General features: G+C 35.1%; 1 protein-coding gene across 1 annotated transcript; it reads left to right on the forward strand.

Moving 5' to 3' along the window:
- The first annotated feature begins 6,840 nt into the window (after window positions 1–6,840).
- Window positions 6,841–12,398, forward strand: LOC109209670 (alpha-dioxygenase 2-like). The gene is made up of 13 exons (XM_019372982.1): window positions 6,841–6,946; window positions 7,040–7,095; window positions 7,979–8,026; window positions 8,122–8,235; window positions 8,341–8,601; window positions 8,756–8,905; window positions 9,219–9,352; window positions 10,005–10,218; window positions 10,303–10,448; window positions 11,004–11,231; window positions 11,407–11,609; window positions 11,695–11,938; window positions 12,020–12,398. Exons 4-13 carry the CDS (start codon window positions 8,143–8,145, stop codon window positions 12,243–12,245), a joined length of 1,899 nt encoding a protein of 632 aa, XP_019228527.1. The 5' UTR covers window positions 6,841–6,946; window positions 7,040–7,095; window positions 7,979–8,026; window positions 8,122–8,142; the 3' UTR covers window positions 12,246–12,398.
- The last annotated feature ends 2,386 nt before the right edge of the window (window positions 12,399–14,784 follow it).

Raw genomic sequence — 14,784 nt, forward strand, 5'->3', positions numbered from 1 at the left:
GATTTTGGTTCTTAGGTATAATCTTCTATATTATATTACAAGCACGAAGCCCTTAGCAAAATATCATTCGCCTTTTTTATTGTTGAAAAATGGATTTTACATTGGACAAAATTGTAATTGTATTTTAATTATTTTCCTATGTAGGACTTTAAGAGCAACTAAGTTTTATTTATTAAATCCTTCCTTATTTGAGCTATGTAAAAACTCTTACTAATATTTAGGAATTTAGAATTAATTAGGATTTACTTCTATAAATATTTTTTCTTATTTAAATTGTATGACTATCACGATTCTATGTTTTTAAAATGTTAGGAATAATAATGAAAGCTTTTCTTCAAAAAATTTGTCTTAAAACTAAACGCTTTAAGATCATGAAGTATATATTTAAGAATATCTTGTATTATTTTTTTAATATTTAGATATTAGTTTTTATTCAACTTGAGATATGAATTAAGAGATGCCACCAAGTATAAAATTAATTCTAAAAGAATTACTTCAGCAAATATAAAACCAATTGTAATAGCTTTATTAACATTAGCGTATTACTATATTTTATAGTCTTTCATAAGAACATAAAAATAAAATAAAATCATTAGAGAAGCATTAGTCTATTACTAAATCATTAGAAGTGTATATATATATATATATATATATATATATATATATATATATATAGTAGAGAGGGGGAAATTAAACTTGAAGAGGGAGATAAAAGTACTAATTAATAAGAGAGAAGAAAATTTTATCATAATTTATTCACTCATTCGAACAACTTTAACTAAATCCAAAAAAGCATATAGTTTAGAACACTTTATTAAAGATAATCATACATACTATATGGTACTCCCTCCAGTTCACAATAAGTGTCCAATTTACTTTTAGCACGCCCATTAAGAAAATACTAAATTCTATACAAAAATACATACTATGACTAAACTACCCCTAATTAAACATTTAATGTGAGGAGTANTTTTCTTAAACTCCGTGCCGAGTCAAACTACCTCATCTAATATGAAACGGAGGGAGTAGTAATTAACTTTTAACATATTGTCTAACTTTTAACATTTAGAAGTAATTGGTTATTGAAAATAAATAATTTTGTAACTTTGTACTTATTGGTTCGATCATATCAAAATTTTACTTACATTTTCCCATTTAGAGTAATAACATTGTACGTTTTGGTTCCATGTTATCAAAGTTATTTGCCTACTTTAGAGTTGACAAGAGAAGTAATTAAGAATTTATTTAATTATTAATGAAATTGAATTTAGTAAAGACATATTAAATTTACTATTGTTTTGGCTCCAAAAGTTCAATTTTATGTTATATATAAATTTAAGTTCTAATTTAAACTAATAATTCATATAGTTCAATTGCATTTGAATATTATAATTCGAAACATAAACTATTGATATGTATACTATTTTCTTAACCAATCAGCTTGTTATGGTTCTAGATAATTCTTTCTGCTACGCACGGAAATAAACATTAAAGAGTTGGCTCGGGCTTGATTCAAGCTCAATTATACTTTACCAAAGCTCGGAATATAGGACTCAACTCAACTCGGCCAGGGGCGAATTCACGATGTTGGTGGTAGGTTTACGTGATCCGAGTAGCTTTTGTCTCGCTCTATATATATTTTAAGAAATTCCTGATATATTTATAAATATATGACTTTTAATCCAATTATATATATTAATTTGAGATCGTTACAGTAACCTCATAAACTTTAAATTTTGAAATCTGTTTATGAACTCGACACGGTCACAAGTTCAGTTAGGCTCAACTTTGCTCGAATTGACTCTACAGTGTAGAAAGCTCGCGGTTCGACTCGCTTGGTTGGATGCCAAGATCAGTATAAAGAAGATCAGACGAGCATTTAACTTCAGGAGAACAAAAGAAGGGTAAAAGCAACCACATTCTACTCCCTCCGGTTCACAATAAGTGTCCAATTTACTTTTAGCACGCCCATTAAGAAAATACTAAATTCTATACAAAAATACATACTATGACTAAACTACCCCTAATTAAACATTTAATGTGAAGAGTAAGAAAACTTTTTAGGATATGTACATAGGGGTTGTTTTGTAAAAACAAATTGAATTCTTTCTTGATTACATTACTGGACACTTATTTTGAACCAAAATAAAAAAGCAAATTGGACACTTATTGTGAACCGGAGTCCGGAGGAAGTATATATATAATACTTAATACTTTGAGTAGTATTTTTAATCCAAAAATATCGTCTATAAAAATATATTGGGTCAAATACAAAATACAACATATCATATTATCTTCATAAAAAAATGTTGGTGTTAGTGCATTTTAATATTAAAAATTTTAATATTAAAGTGCATTATTTCTTGTGAGATAGTGATTATAAATTGGCAAGAAAGTGGTCATTATTTTGGTGTAACTCATGAAACCACTAATGCCATGATCTACCACTAATTACCCACTAAAGATTATATTTTGTGACCACCAACCCATGTTCTACTATTTTATTATCCCACTATCTTATTATTTATTTCATGAAAGAAATTATACACCTATAAATAGTGGTGTTCTTCTGTGTGTTTGGTGTGGGAAAATATGGTAGTGTGTATGAAAAAAGTGAACTTGGTGTAATGAAAAGGAGAGTTATGAGAAGAAGAAAATCTAAGTCTCCAACTTATTCTTTACGAAAGAAAATATTATTTTTTTGTTGAAGGAAGGTGTCATTTTGGTGGAGCTTTGGACTCAACAACTTGTCCAGAGTTTGTTCGAGTCATACGACGTTGTCGGGCTGTTGTATCCTGGAGGGGACAAGTCAAGAGTATTACTGCTGGACCGGTGAAGATGTTACCGCAGTAGGCTTGAATCTCCTTAAAGAGAGCGAAATATCCGCGCTTCAGCCTGAAGAATATTTATTTATTTTTCTTCATCTTATTTTCAACTGTAATTACTTGTAATTTCACCAACAATTTTAAGGAGATTCAGTTTTTTTATGCAGTTATAAAAATAGCGGATATCAAGACAGAAGTTCACTCTCTTTATGAGATAGAAAGGTAAAAAAAATTAAATGGTTAACTCAAGCGGAGCAAAGGTAAAAATAATAATTTACCTTATATTTTTATGAGTATGTGATTATATTATGTATAATTTTGAATTTTCAACATTCTAGAAATAGTGGGGGTAAATAATAATAATAAAATTCTTGCATGAAAATTTTGAATATTCTTGCATGAGTGAAAATTGATTAAATAAAAAATGTGATGAGTGGATCTATCATAAGTCTTGAAATAATTCACATGTTGATGTTTGCCTCTATGTTGATGATTTGCTAACAGTTGGCTCTAACATGAATGAGATTGAAGAAACTAAGAGCATGTTGAGTAGCCATTTTGACATGGAAGATTTGGGTGAGGCAAATTTCATTCTTGGAATGAAGATTACTAGAACATGTGATGGAATTTTCCTTGACCAGTCACATTATGTTGAGAAAATTTTGAAAAAATATAATTTTATTGATTGCAAGCATGTTGTAACCCCTTTTGATTCAAGTGTTCACTTATTTCCTGTACAAAGTGACAATGATGTGATAAATCAAAAGGAATATGCTAGCTTAATTGGAAGCTTGAGATATGTGACTGATTGTACTCTGCCTGATATTGCATACGCAGTAGGAGTACTTAGCAGGTTTACAAGCAAGCCAGGTAAAGAACATTGGCATGCCATAACAAGAGTTATGAGGTATTTACTTGGTACAAAAACCTATGGCTTATTTTATAAAAAATATCCTGCTGTACTCGAAGGCTTTTCTGATGCAGATTGGAACACTTTATCTGGTGATACCTGTTCTACTACGGGTTATATTTTTACTTTGGGTAGGTGGTGCTATTTGTTGAAAATCGAAAAAGCAAACAATAATTGTTAACTCTACCATGGAGGCTGAGCTAATTGCTTTAGCTTCAGCCAGTGAGGAAGCGAATTGGTTGAGAGATTTATTATTTCAAATTTCTTATTTTAAAAAACTAATTCCTCTTATTTTTATTCATTGTGATAGCACCGCTGCAATTAGTAGAGTACAAAATCGTTATTACAACGGTAAATCCAGACCCATAAAGAGAAAAATATAGTATTGTGAGTTATTTGGCAAGTGGTACTATTAATGTTGATTATGTGATAATCTTGCAGATCCACTAACCAAGGCCTTGGCAAGAGAATGGTCTGGAGCACATCGAGGGGATGAGATTATAGCCCATAAATTCATAAGTCATATATGAGGAAACCCAACCTGGGAACTAGAGATCCTATAACCAGGTTCAATGGGAAGAACGAATCATATAATGGTTTGGTTTGAAATGCACTATTTTTTTTATTGTTCCATCCCTATGGTGTGAGTGCATTTATCCTGTAATGATTTTCGAGGTTGAGTTTTATTAACTCTTAAATGAAAATCTGTAGCTCGTATGAGTGTGTGTTAGAGTACAGGAGCACCCTTGACAGATTTCACCTATGTGAGTGTGGAAGTAGGCCGCTTCCTATGAGAATTGGGCTTGTTCTCAAAAACACTCATGAAAACCGGATAAGCACAAGGTCGTAATGTGCTGGCTAGTAAAGCTCATGTCAACACCTTGATTATTATGTGTAAGCAGTGATATTTAATTTCCTTAAAGCAGTCATAGTTCAAGTCTGAGACCACTACTGACTCTGGAGTAAAGATCGTTGTTTTGCTAAGTGGAGGTTCAATGCAGAGCACAACCTTCATTATGCATAATAGTCTCCCTTCAACTGGTAAACTCTCTTATTTTAATATTAAAATGAGTGGGGAATGTTGGTGTTAGTTGCATTTTAATATTAAATTTTAAATATTAAAGTGCATTATTTCTTGTGAGATAGTGATTATAAATTGGCAAGAAAGTGGTCATTATTTTGGTGTAACTCATGAAACTACTAATGCCATGATCTACCACTAATTACCCACTAAAGATTATATTTTGTAACCACCAATCCATGTTCTACTATTTTATTATCCCACTATCTTATTATTTATTTCATGGAAGAAATTATACACTTATAAATAGTGGTGTTCTTCCTTGTGTTTGCTGTGGGAAAATATGGTAGTGTGTATGAAAAAAGTGAACTTGGTGTAGTGAAAAAGAGAGTTATGAGAAGGAGAAAATCTAAGTCTCCAACTTATTCTCTACAAAAGAGAATATTATTTTTTGTTGAAGGAAGGTGTTCATTTTGGTGGAGCTTTGGACTCAACAACTTGTCCAGAGTTTGTTCGAGTCATACGACGTTGTCGGGCTGTTGTATCCTAGAGGGGACAAGTCAAGAGTATTACTGTTGGACCGGTGAAGATGCTACCGCAGTGGGCTTGAATCTCCTTAAAGAGAGTAAGATATCTGCGCCTCAGCCTGAAGAATTATTATTTATTTTTCTTCATCTTATTTTCAACTGTAATTACTTGTAATTTCACCAACAAAAAATATATAGAAATGCAAAAATTATATTATTAACCTACATAAATTTTCAATCTTTGTAAGTTCAGAAGATACCCAATAACTCTGCATTCTACTATTTCGACAATGTAACATTTAATTTTAATTTAAATAAAAATTGTATTTATCTTGACGTCAATTGCACATAATTCATTCTTATTCTCAATTTTATTCATTTTTTTAGTAGACACAAAAAACACTTGCAATGCACTTAAAGCTAGTTAATACTTAATAGTGTGGCTGTTTGCACTTGTGGCACTGATTGGTGCCAGTTTGTGGTGCATGTAATAGTGGGTATCCATGTTGGCTTTTGCCAATATCTTGATTTTCTTTTTTGTTTGTTTGTTTATATTTTATATCTAACTTTAAAGATATCTCCTGTTTGGTTATGGAATAAAGTAAAAGTTGGAGGAAAAATTAATTTATCACGCGAGGAGTTTAATCTAATTGGAATAATCCCAACGATATCACCCTTACAATAATAATATCTACAAGTTTAATTTATATACACCATAATATACAATTTTTATACTATTAGGTCATTCAAAAGATTTTTACAAATAACTTTTGATAAAAAGTGAGATTATAAGCCAAGCTGCCAGCTGCAATAAAGTGACCTGATAATGTAATTTTTCTATATCGTTGGGGAATATATTTAAAATCATTATGTACTATTTTAGTACACATGTATTCTTTATTTTTTAATCGCACGCACTTCGTTAGTTACCAATTTTAGTCAGCAGTCAAATATTCTTATAATATCTTTATTCCATGAATTTTTATTACTTTCCCTGTCATCGTTTTTAATGTGCGGCTTCAAATTCCAAGTATACTTTTTACTGAGTACAAGAACTTGGCTAAAATAAGAACTGACATTTTGTTAATTAAAAGAACGCCATTATTGGCCAGCTATATTTAGTTATTCGTTTGACATTAATTACGAACATAAATTAATACTTCTCTTTCGTCTAAGATGAACTAATTTTAATACTCCTTCTAGATCATTGTATCATCCAACGCATTAAATTCATAAGCAAAGTCGGTTTCCCAGTTGTTTAAGAATCATATGATTGATTAGTTAAGTTCGTGTAATTTTTATGGACGTAACTATATGGTATTTACAAATGGTAAAACTTATTTGAACCAGATGTTCACACTAAATCATACTAATTTACTATGATTAGGTCATAATTTAAGGGGAGAGTGTGTATTTTTTAATTAAGTGAATTTGGAATATTGTGGACGTGTTATGAAAGCGTCATTTCAGCTTCTTTGAATCACATCAATAGATCAAATAATGTTGGAAAAGGCTTTAGAAAAAGTAAATAGATATATAGATATAGATGTTTTTTCTAACTTTACCAATTACCAAACCTTACATTTTCTTGCATCACATTTCCTAGAATAAGAAAACCGTCTTTGTTTTACTGTTTCAAAACCCTCGCCAAGTTGCCCACTGAGTAAGATCATTGATTTCACGTATAATTTTACATACAATTACCCTGGAAATTAAAGTTTCTTTTTCCTTTTTGGGTTGTGACTTGTGATGGCAGAAGTAAGAAGCTGATGCTGGCTTTACTTATTCTTCAACTGCTTCGTTAGTTTGGAGGTAATTAATTTGCTATGAAATTCTTTATCAACTACTTGCATCACTCTTATAAAGTTTGTTCTCTTATTTTCTTCTTTGAGAGCAGAAGCATATAGACAGAGACGGATTTAGGATATAAATTTTATGGGTCAATGTTCAAATTTATGGGTTCTGACCTACTATTTGTTGTAATTTTTGTGAATTTTTATATATAAATATACTCTCTTCATGCAAAGTACTGAGTTCAGTTCAACCCGATAACCGTACGTGTGTTCGGTAAATGTGATCTTAGTATATATGTATAATATTTTTTTGTATGTATACATAGTTCGAGTCAAGGCACTTTTAAAGGGGATAGATAAGGTCAGAAGGATATGGGAGTAATATTTGATCAGATGTTGATATTTTTCTTTAAGAGCATCATTTATGGATAGTTAACTACTCTAAATATGAAAGACGAAAAGAATGTTTCTGTTGTTAATGTTCTAAGTAGCTTATTCTGACCTTCAAAAAACGGTCCTTTTGGCTGTTTACTGCTAATTAATCCTCGTCGAATTAAAGAATTACTATTGTTCCCTTTTTTATCTTCAGTCTTTTTTTTCCAGCCGATGGTCTATCGGAAAAAGCTTGTCTCCCCTTCCAGGATAGGGGTAAGGCTGCGTACATCTTACCCTTCTCAGACCCCACTTGCGGGAATCACTGGGATTTTTATTGTTATTGTTGTTGAATTAAAGAATTACTATATATATTTCTCATCAGTTCCAAAATTTTGTTCTGGTAAAACCTAACTGATGTAATAGTTCCCAAGCTCATTAAGATATCACCATAACGAGATATCGGACACTTGTCTTCATTTTGCGTCACTTATAATATAAAAAGATTAATTGAAGACAGTTGATTGCAGCAATCTTGATTGGGCCTACAGATATGAGTAATTGAAGACAGGAAACAGGTCAGGTTTGACACTGATTCAACTCTTTTAAATGCTATCTTCCCTCTCAATCTTCATAACCAACCTCTTGAATTAATCCTTTGTTTCATTAACAGGTCAACAGCTGAGATACTCTCATGGCATTCTCATTTTCTCTTGCAGCCTTTGTTCACCCTCAACTCCGGCATGTTGTTGCAAAGATGTCTCTGTTCGACACAATTTTGTTCTATGTTAGTGTTCTCTGTTCCCCTCTTTTATACGAGCACCAGCTGTGATATTATGCTTTACAAACTAGAATATTGTTTTTACTAATGCTCCTGTTTTTGATATGTCAGGTGGTACATCTTTTGGACAAGTTTGATCTATGGCACAGATTACCAGTTTTACTCGGATTGGCTTACCTAGGACTAAGAAGACACTTGCACCAGCGATACAACCTCTTACATGTTGGAGAAGTTAATGGCAAGAAATATGACACAGAAGAGTTCTCGTATCGGACTGCTGATGGTACATGCAATCATCCTACGGATCATTTAGTGGGCAGTCATGGAACCTTCTTTGGTCGCAACATGCCACCAGCAACTTCAAGTTATGGGGTAAGCTAACAATACAATCAATCATACTGTTCATTTTTTGATAGCTAATTAGCATGATCCAATAAATGTGCCTTAGTCATATCGCTATCTGTAATCTATAGCTTGAGATCTCTCATTCATTTATGAGTTACGACAATATCATTTGATTATGCAGCTGCTGGAACCTCATCCAGTAACAGTGGCCACGAAGCTCTTGGAAAGGAGAAAGTGCACAGATTGTGGGAGCCAATTCAACATGATAGCGTGCGCGTGGGTACAATTTATGATCCATGATTGGAATGACCATATGGAGGACACTGAACAGGTACCTATAGCTACTTCTTGCATCAATAAAGGCATGAAAGAATTCATCACTTGTTGCAATAACAGGCAAAAGTTGGTGGGAGACCATTTTCTGCTGTCTAACTTGTCAGATTCGGTATTTACTTTGCTTTATGAGGCTATTATGCTAAAGTTCTTGAAGGTTTTAGGGAAGATATCATTGTTTTCATTTCCCATTTTAAGGACCAGAAGAGATTAAAAGGTCAAAAGTTGGTTATATGCACTTAAAGAATTAGAGTATTACTCGTCATGGTAAAGGTGTGTTTTATGTTTCTCTAACACAAATTTTTTGACAGGTGGAACTTAGAGCTCCTGAAGATGTTGCAGCAGGGTGTCCACTGAAGTCATTTAAGTTCTTTAAGACGAGAAAACTTCCTACAGGTTCACCTGATCTGAAGTTTGGGCATTTGAATTCAAGGACCCCATGGTGGTGAGTAGACTCAAAAAATTTAAACCTTACAAGGTTCTCTCATATTTTGAAATTTTGTGATTTTATTTCTACTTCTATTCACTCCAAAGCATGCAGTAAAAATAAATACCCTACTGCTGATGGAGAAAGCTAATGATACAAGACATTGGTGGAAAAGAATTACATGTTTAACCGACAAGATTATTGGACAAAGAAAGAAGAAAGTTAAGTCCATCATCAAGTCCATACCCTTGCACCCCGAAATCAAAACTGTCATAAATTTACAAAAGCATGAATACTCCCACAATCGGATGGTTCTAATAGCAGGTTATTCTCTGTTAATGGAGAGAAACTTCAAGAGAGAGTATTGCATGTTAAGTTTAGTCAAGCTAAATAGATTCTTAAAATCAATAGTAAAATCAATGAAATACTGTATCAAAGGCTTCTTAGTAGCATGCTAAAGGAGTCAAGGTAATAACCACGATGGAGATGGAGGGGGAAAGGAGGCGGAAATATGATTCCGTGTTTACATATACGCTGGTCAACTCTTGTCCACACTGTCCAATTGGAACTCAATTTGATTTAATTCATTTTAATGCAGATTGGAAGTTAGTCTAATTGCTGGAGTTTTATTTCATCTGATGAATTATATATGTTCCTGCTGTTTTGTTAGGGATGGGAGTGTAATATATGGGAATAATAAGGAGGGCATGATTAGGGTGAGAACATTTAAAGATGGAAAGCTCAGGGTCTCAGGAGATGGACTTCTTGAACATGACGATAATGGCATTCCAATATCTGGAGATGTTCGTAACAATTGGGCAGGCTTCTCTCTGTTGCAGGCCTTGTTTGTTAAGGAACATAATGCCATATGTGATATGCTTAAAGTATGTTTTTCTTTTCAGCTTCTTCAGGATAACTTTGCACCTTAAAATAACTGAGTTTGCTTATAAACCTGATTTTTGTTTCAGGATTCTTACCCTGAATTTGACGATGAAAAGCTGTACCGACATGCAAGATTGATAACTTCAGCAGTCATTGCTAAAATCCATACCCTTGATTGGACAATTGAACTTGTTAAGACTGATACTCTAGTGGCGGGAATGAGGATCAACTGGTAAGCCCACTGCTAGGTACTTGATAAATTCTATGTTGGCGAGATCCTCCAAAAATGTCATCGTATCCGTGTGGGATCCCTAAAAAAGTAATTTATTTTTGGAAGATCTGACACGGGCGCAGCGACATTTTTTGCAAACATAGTAGTATAAAATAGTACTACTATGTTGCTGCCATGTGAAGGGGAACCTTGGCGTAACTGGTAAAGTTGTTGCCATGTGACCATGAGGTCACTGGTTCGAGCCGTGGAAACAGCCTAATACGGAGTAAGACTGCTTACAATAGACTCTTGTGGTCCGGCCCTTTCCCGGACCCCGCACATAGCAGGAGCTTAGTGCACCGGATTGCCCTTTATAGTAGTATAAAATAGTAATCCTACATGGAGTAGTTGGATAAAGTACCAAAATAGCTAGTGCCTGAAACTGTCTGCTATAAATGTGGTTGGATTAACAATGCAGCTCCCAGTTTCAATTTGTTGTCATGCATCATGCTTTGCATTGCAAATGACTATAACATTAACTATTAATGTTAACTAACAGAGTCTACTTTGATTCAGGTATGGCTTTTTGGGGAAGAAAATCAAGGATTTGCTAGGACCTAAGTTTGGACCAATTCTGAGTGGATTAGTTGGTCTTAAAAGGCCCAGAGATCACGGGACTCCCTACTCATTGACTGAAGAATTTGTTAGCGTCTACAGAATGCACTCACTTTTACCTGACAAAATTATTCTGAGGGACTTGAAGTCGACTACTTCAGAAGACAAATCCTTGCCTATTCAAGAAGAGTATGTTATCCAGTTACACACATTTTGCATTATAAACTCTCGAAATTGATTATAGGACACGAATAAGAATCTGATCCACACATTTGATTTATAACACAAAAAGGCCAGATTTATTGAAATCAGAAATGAAAAAGTTAGGAAATGTTTGTGCTTTCTAACTATCTAGTTTGATCAGGATTCCTATGACGGAAATGATTGGGAAAGAAGGAGAAAAAAGCTTGTCCAAAATTGGTATAGAGCAGATGCTGGTATCAATGGGTCATCAGTCATGTGGAGCTGCTACATTGTGGAATTATCCGACGTGGATGAGGAATCTTGTTCCTCATGATGTTGATGGAGAAGAAAGACCAGATTTAGTTGACATGGCCGCATTGGAAAGTATGTTTATTCATTCTTCCCTATTGACATAAAACATTGTCCTCGTATTTCATAGAAACTACAGACTGACTTGCTATTATAATAGTTTATAGAGATAGAGAGAGGGGAGTTCCACGGTACAACGAGTTCAGAAGGAATTTGCTGATGATACCAATTAGCAAGTGGAAGGATTTAACTGATGATGAAGAAGTAATTGAGGCTTTGCGAGAAGTATATGGTGATGATGTTGAGAAGCTAGATCTCCAAGTTGGTCTACACGCGGAGAAGAAAATTAAAGGCTTTGCCATTAGTGAGACTGCCTTCAACATATTTCTGCTCATTGCTTCAAGGTATGTCAATATGTTGCAGCATAGTATATGTTAAATATAGAACTGGCGTGCTAATTCGTGTGACTGTTTATGTTTCTTCAGGAGGCTAGAAGCTGATCGATTCTTTACCACTAATTTCAATGCGCGAACCTACACAGAGAAGGGCTTCGAATGGGTCAACAAGACAGAGACATTGAAAGATGTTATAGATCGACACTTTCCTGAAATGACAGAGAAATACATGAGGTGCACAAGTGCATTCTCAGTGTGGAGTTCGGATCCTGATCCTAGACGCTATTTACCTCTCTATCTGAGACCAGCTACCTAATATGTTTTATAGGATGTGCACTTTGTAACCTTTGTATGAGATGAATATGTAATACGGTATAGACCACGTAAAGTTTGAAAGTATAATATGTAAGATCAGGTAAATCTGTAGGTAAGGCTTAACATACTATGCAAGTGTGTTAACTTTTTGCTGTCCAGGACTCTATAGGAGAATAAAAATAATTTATGTTTACCCGTAAAATGGTACAGTTGAATTTATATCGTGGTTTATAGACGAGCGAATCGATTTGATCCAAAAACGATTAATAAATAAGAACGAAAATTCGATTAACGAATGAAATTAAAGGAGATAACAAACCTGACTAAGGACTTAGCCTTTCCGATGACAAGAGTAATAATATTTCAAGTGTTTGAATTCAGTGTAGTAAGAGAATAGATTACAACTTTTGTGTGTGTTTGACCAAAAAGTGTTAAGCCTTTTGTTAAACTAACTAATGATGAAATGAAGGATGAATCTTAGTTAAAAATAATAAATTCTAGATCAAATATTGTAGGAAATCGGTAAGATGAACGGCGTTTGATAGCATTAAATAGCACGTATGTACTCTATGAATGCCAAAAAATGATAAGATGAACATGCAATAAATGTAGATAATGGCAATAAATGTAATAAGAAAGAATCTACCACCCAATTATTATATGATTTGGATGGTTCTTTCTCATGACAGCGACGTAGAAAGATGAGAAGTCAAGATGGTTATGGAATCTTTGGATCTTGTGAACAAAGATTAAATAACGTGTGCTTGAATAGGATAATCAGTGAACAAGACAACTTTTGTATATTCTCTCAGGTCAACCTTTTACAATGTGCTTTTATCAGAAAGTGAAGATCCACATTTTGTTCTCTATCTCTTCCTATTTATAAGAGGTATTTCCAAGAAACCCTAAGAAGTATAAAATAAGGAATATCCAAAAGAATATTCCTTATGCCCGTTTCTAAATCTATCCTGCCGTTATCTCTTTATTCCAGCTACTCGTCCCTGACAATAGCCTTCCTGAGAACGGCCTCCCACTATTACGCAATGGTCGACCTCGTCCTCGATCCTGTTTATCTACCGTTACCAGGTCGCCAAATTTAGACTAATACAGTTAGTCCCTCCGCATGTTAAGGTCGTGGTCTTGCACGCCCTCAATAAGCGGACCCGGTTTGCGTCCGTTTAGAAGAAATTTGGTCGTGTTGATTAGATCGAATCGGCCGAGGTCGAGAAAATGGCGCAGCCAGCGAGGTTGCGGTTGATGTGGCTATCGTGAGGTGACGTCATGGTCACGCGCGTCATCATTACGCGCTTCCTGATGCGGCATCTGTGCGTCTGCCGCTTCGGTTTTGGTGCCATTGACAGTCCTTTGCCCTGATTCTCGCGCCACCCAACCCTATAAATAGATGGGGGGGGGGGGTCATTTTTCGGAAGTTTACCATTTCTCACTTTGTATGAGTACTGTTCTTCTTTGATCTTCTTCTCCTATTTCTGCTTTCGATTTCCTACAGCTTCTGCCCAGTTGTTATCTTCTTCTTCAGACTTGGTAGAATACGTTTCATTGCTGAAATATGTCACAACCCCCTCATATTCATGACGAGGTTTCCGATGCCACCCCATTATCGGTGGCCCTACCTCCCGTCGATGAGGAATTCATGGCTGAAGAGGACGATAGCTTCCCTACCGCGGAGGAGATAGTCTCAAAAAATCCTTTGGTTAGAAATGACTTTCCAAAGGAGCCTGCTCCTGCTCCCGCTCAGAGGCTTTCTAAGACGGGACCGCCTCACATAGCCGACCTCCGGTCCAAATATCGCATCCCTCCCCATGTCGAAATTGTTCCGGCCGGAGGCGACATCGTGGAGGTTCATTGACACGGGTATTGTGCCTTCTGTGTCTACCCGTTCTTGATTGGTTATACTCTCCTCTCCTTCCGCTAGCGGAGGAATTTTGCCAGTTTTACAACGTCTGCCCGACGCAACTCTCTCCTTATTTGTATAAAGCTTTCTTGATGCTGACAAAGTACGTGAAGTTGGCTGGCTGTGAGGTCGATGTTTGCCACCTGCTGCACTTATCTTTGCCTAGTTTTTATAGAGGTACTCTGATACACCTACGGCATCATGGGACCGGAGGGTTGGTGGTCGGGATGGACGAAAAAATGAATCGGAAGTTCTGGCATAAGTATTTCTTCATCAAGACCGAGCACCTGGTAGTGGACCCGACTGGGTTTCCCGAGCAATGGAGCCATAATCGTAAGTATTTTAACGTTTGCTCGTTATTTTCTTTCACCTTTTCCTTTTCAGCTCATATGCGGCTTCCTTGCTTTTCAGCTAAGAGGCGTGCACCTTCTCCTGTTTTTGATATGGAAGATTGGGTGGCTCGCGTGTTACCGCACATCATGGGATTTCGTGATTGGCCGTCCTTTTACAAGTGTTTTGGAACCCTAAATCCCGTCTAGTAAGTGTCACTTTTACTTCGAATTTTTTGTTGTTTACCACTGCTATCGATGTGGCCACTCTTTGGCGCTAGGTCGGCGAATTTCCAAGA

This window comes from Nicotiana attenuata, unplaced genomic scaffold, assembly GCF_001879085.1.
Source record: "Nicotiana attenuata strain UT unplaced genomic scaffold, NIATTr2, whole genome shotgun sequence".
Classification (NCBI taxonomy): domain Eukaryota; kingdom Viridiplantae; phylum Streptophyta; class Magnoliopsida; order Solanales; family Solanaceae; genus Nicotiana; species Nicotiana attenuata.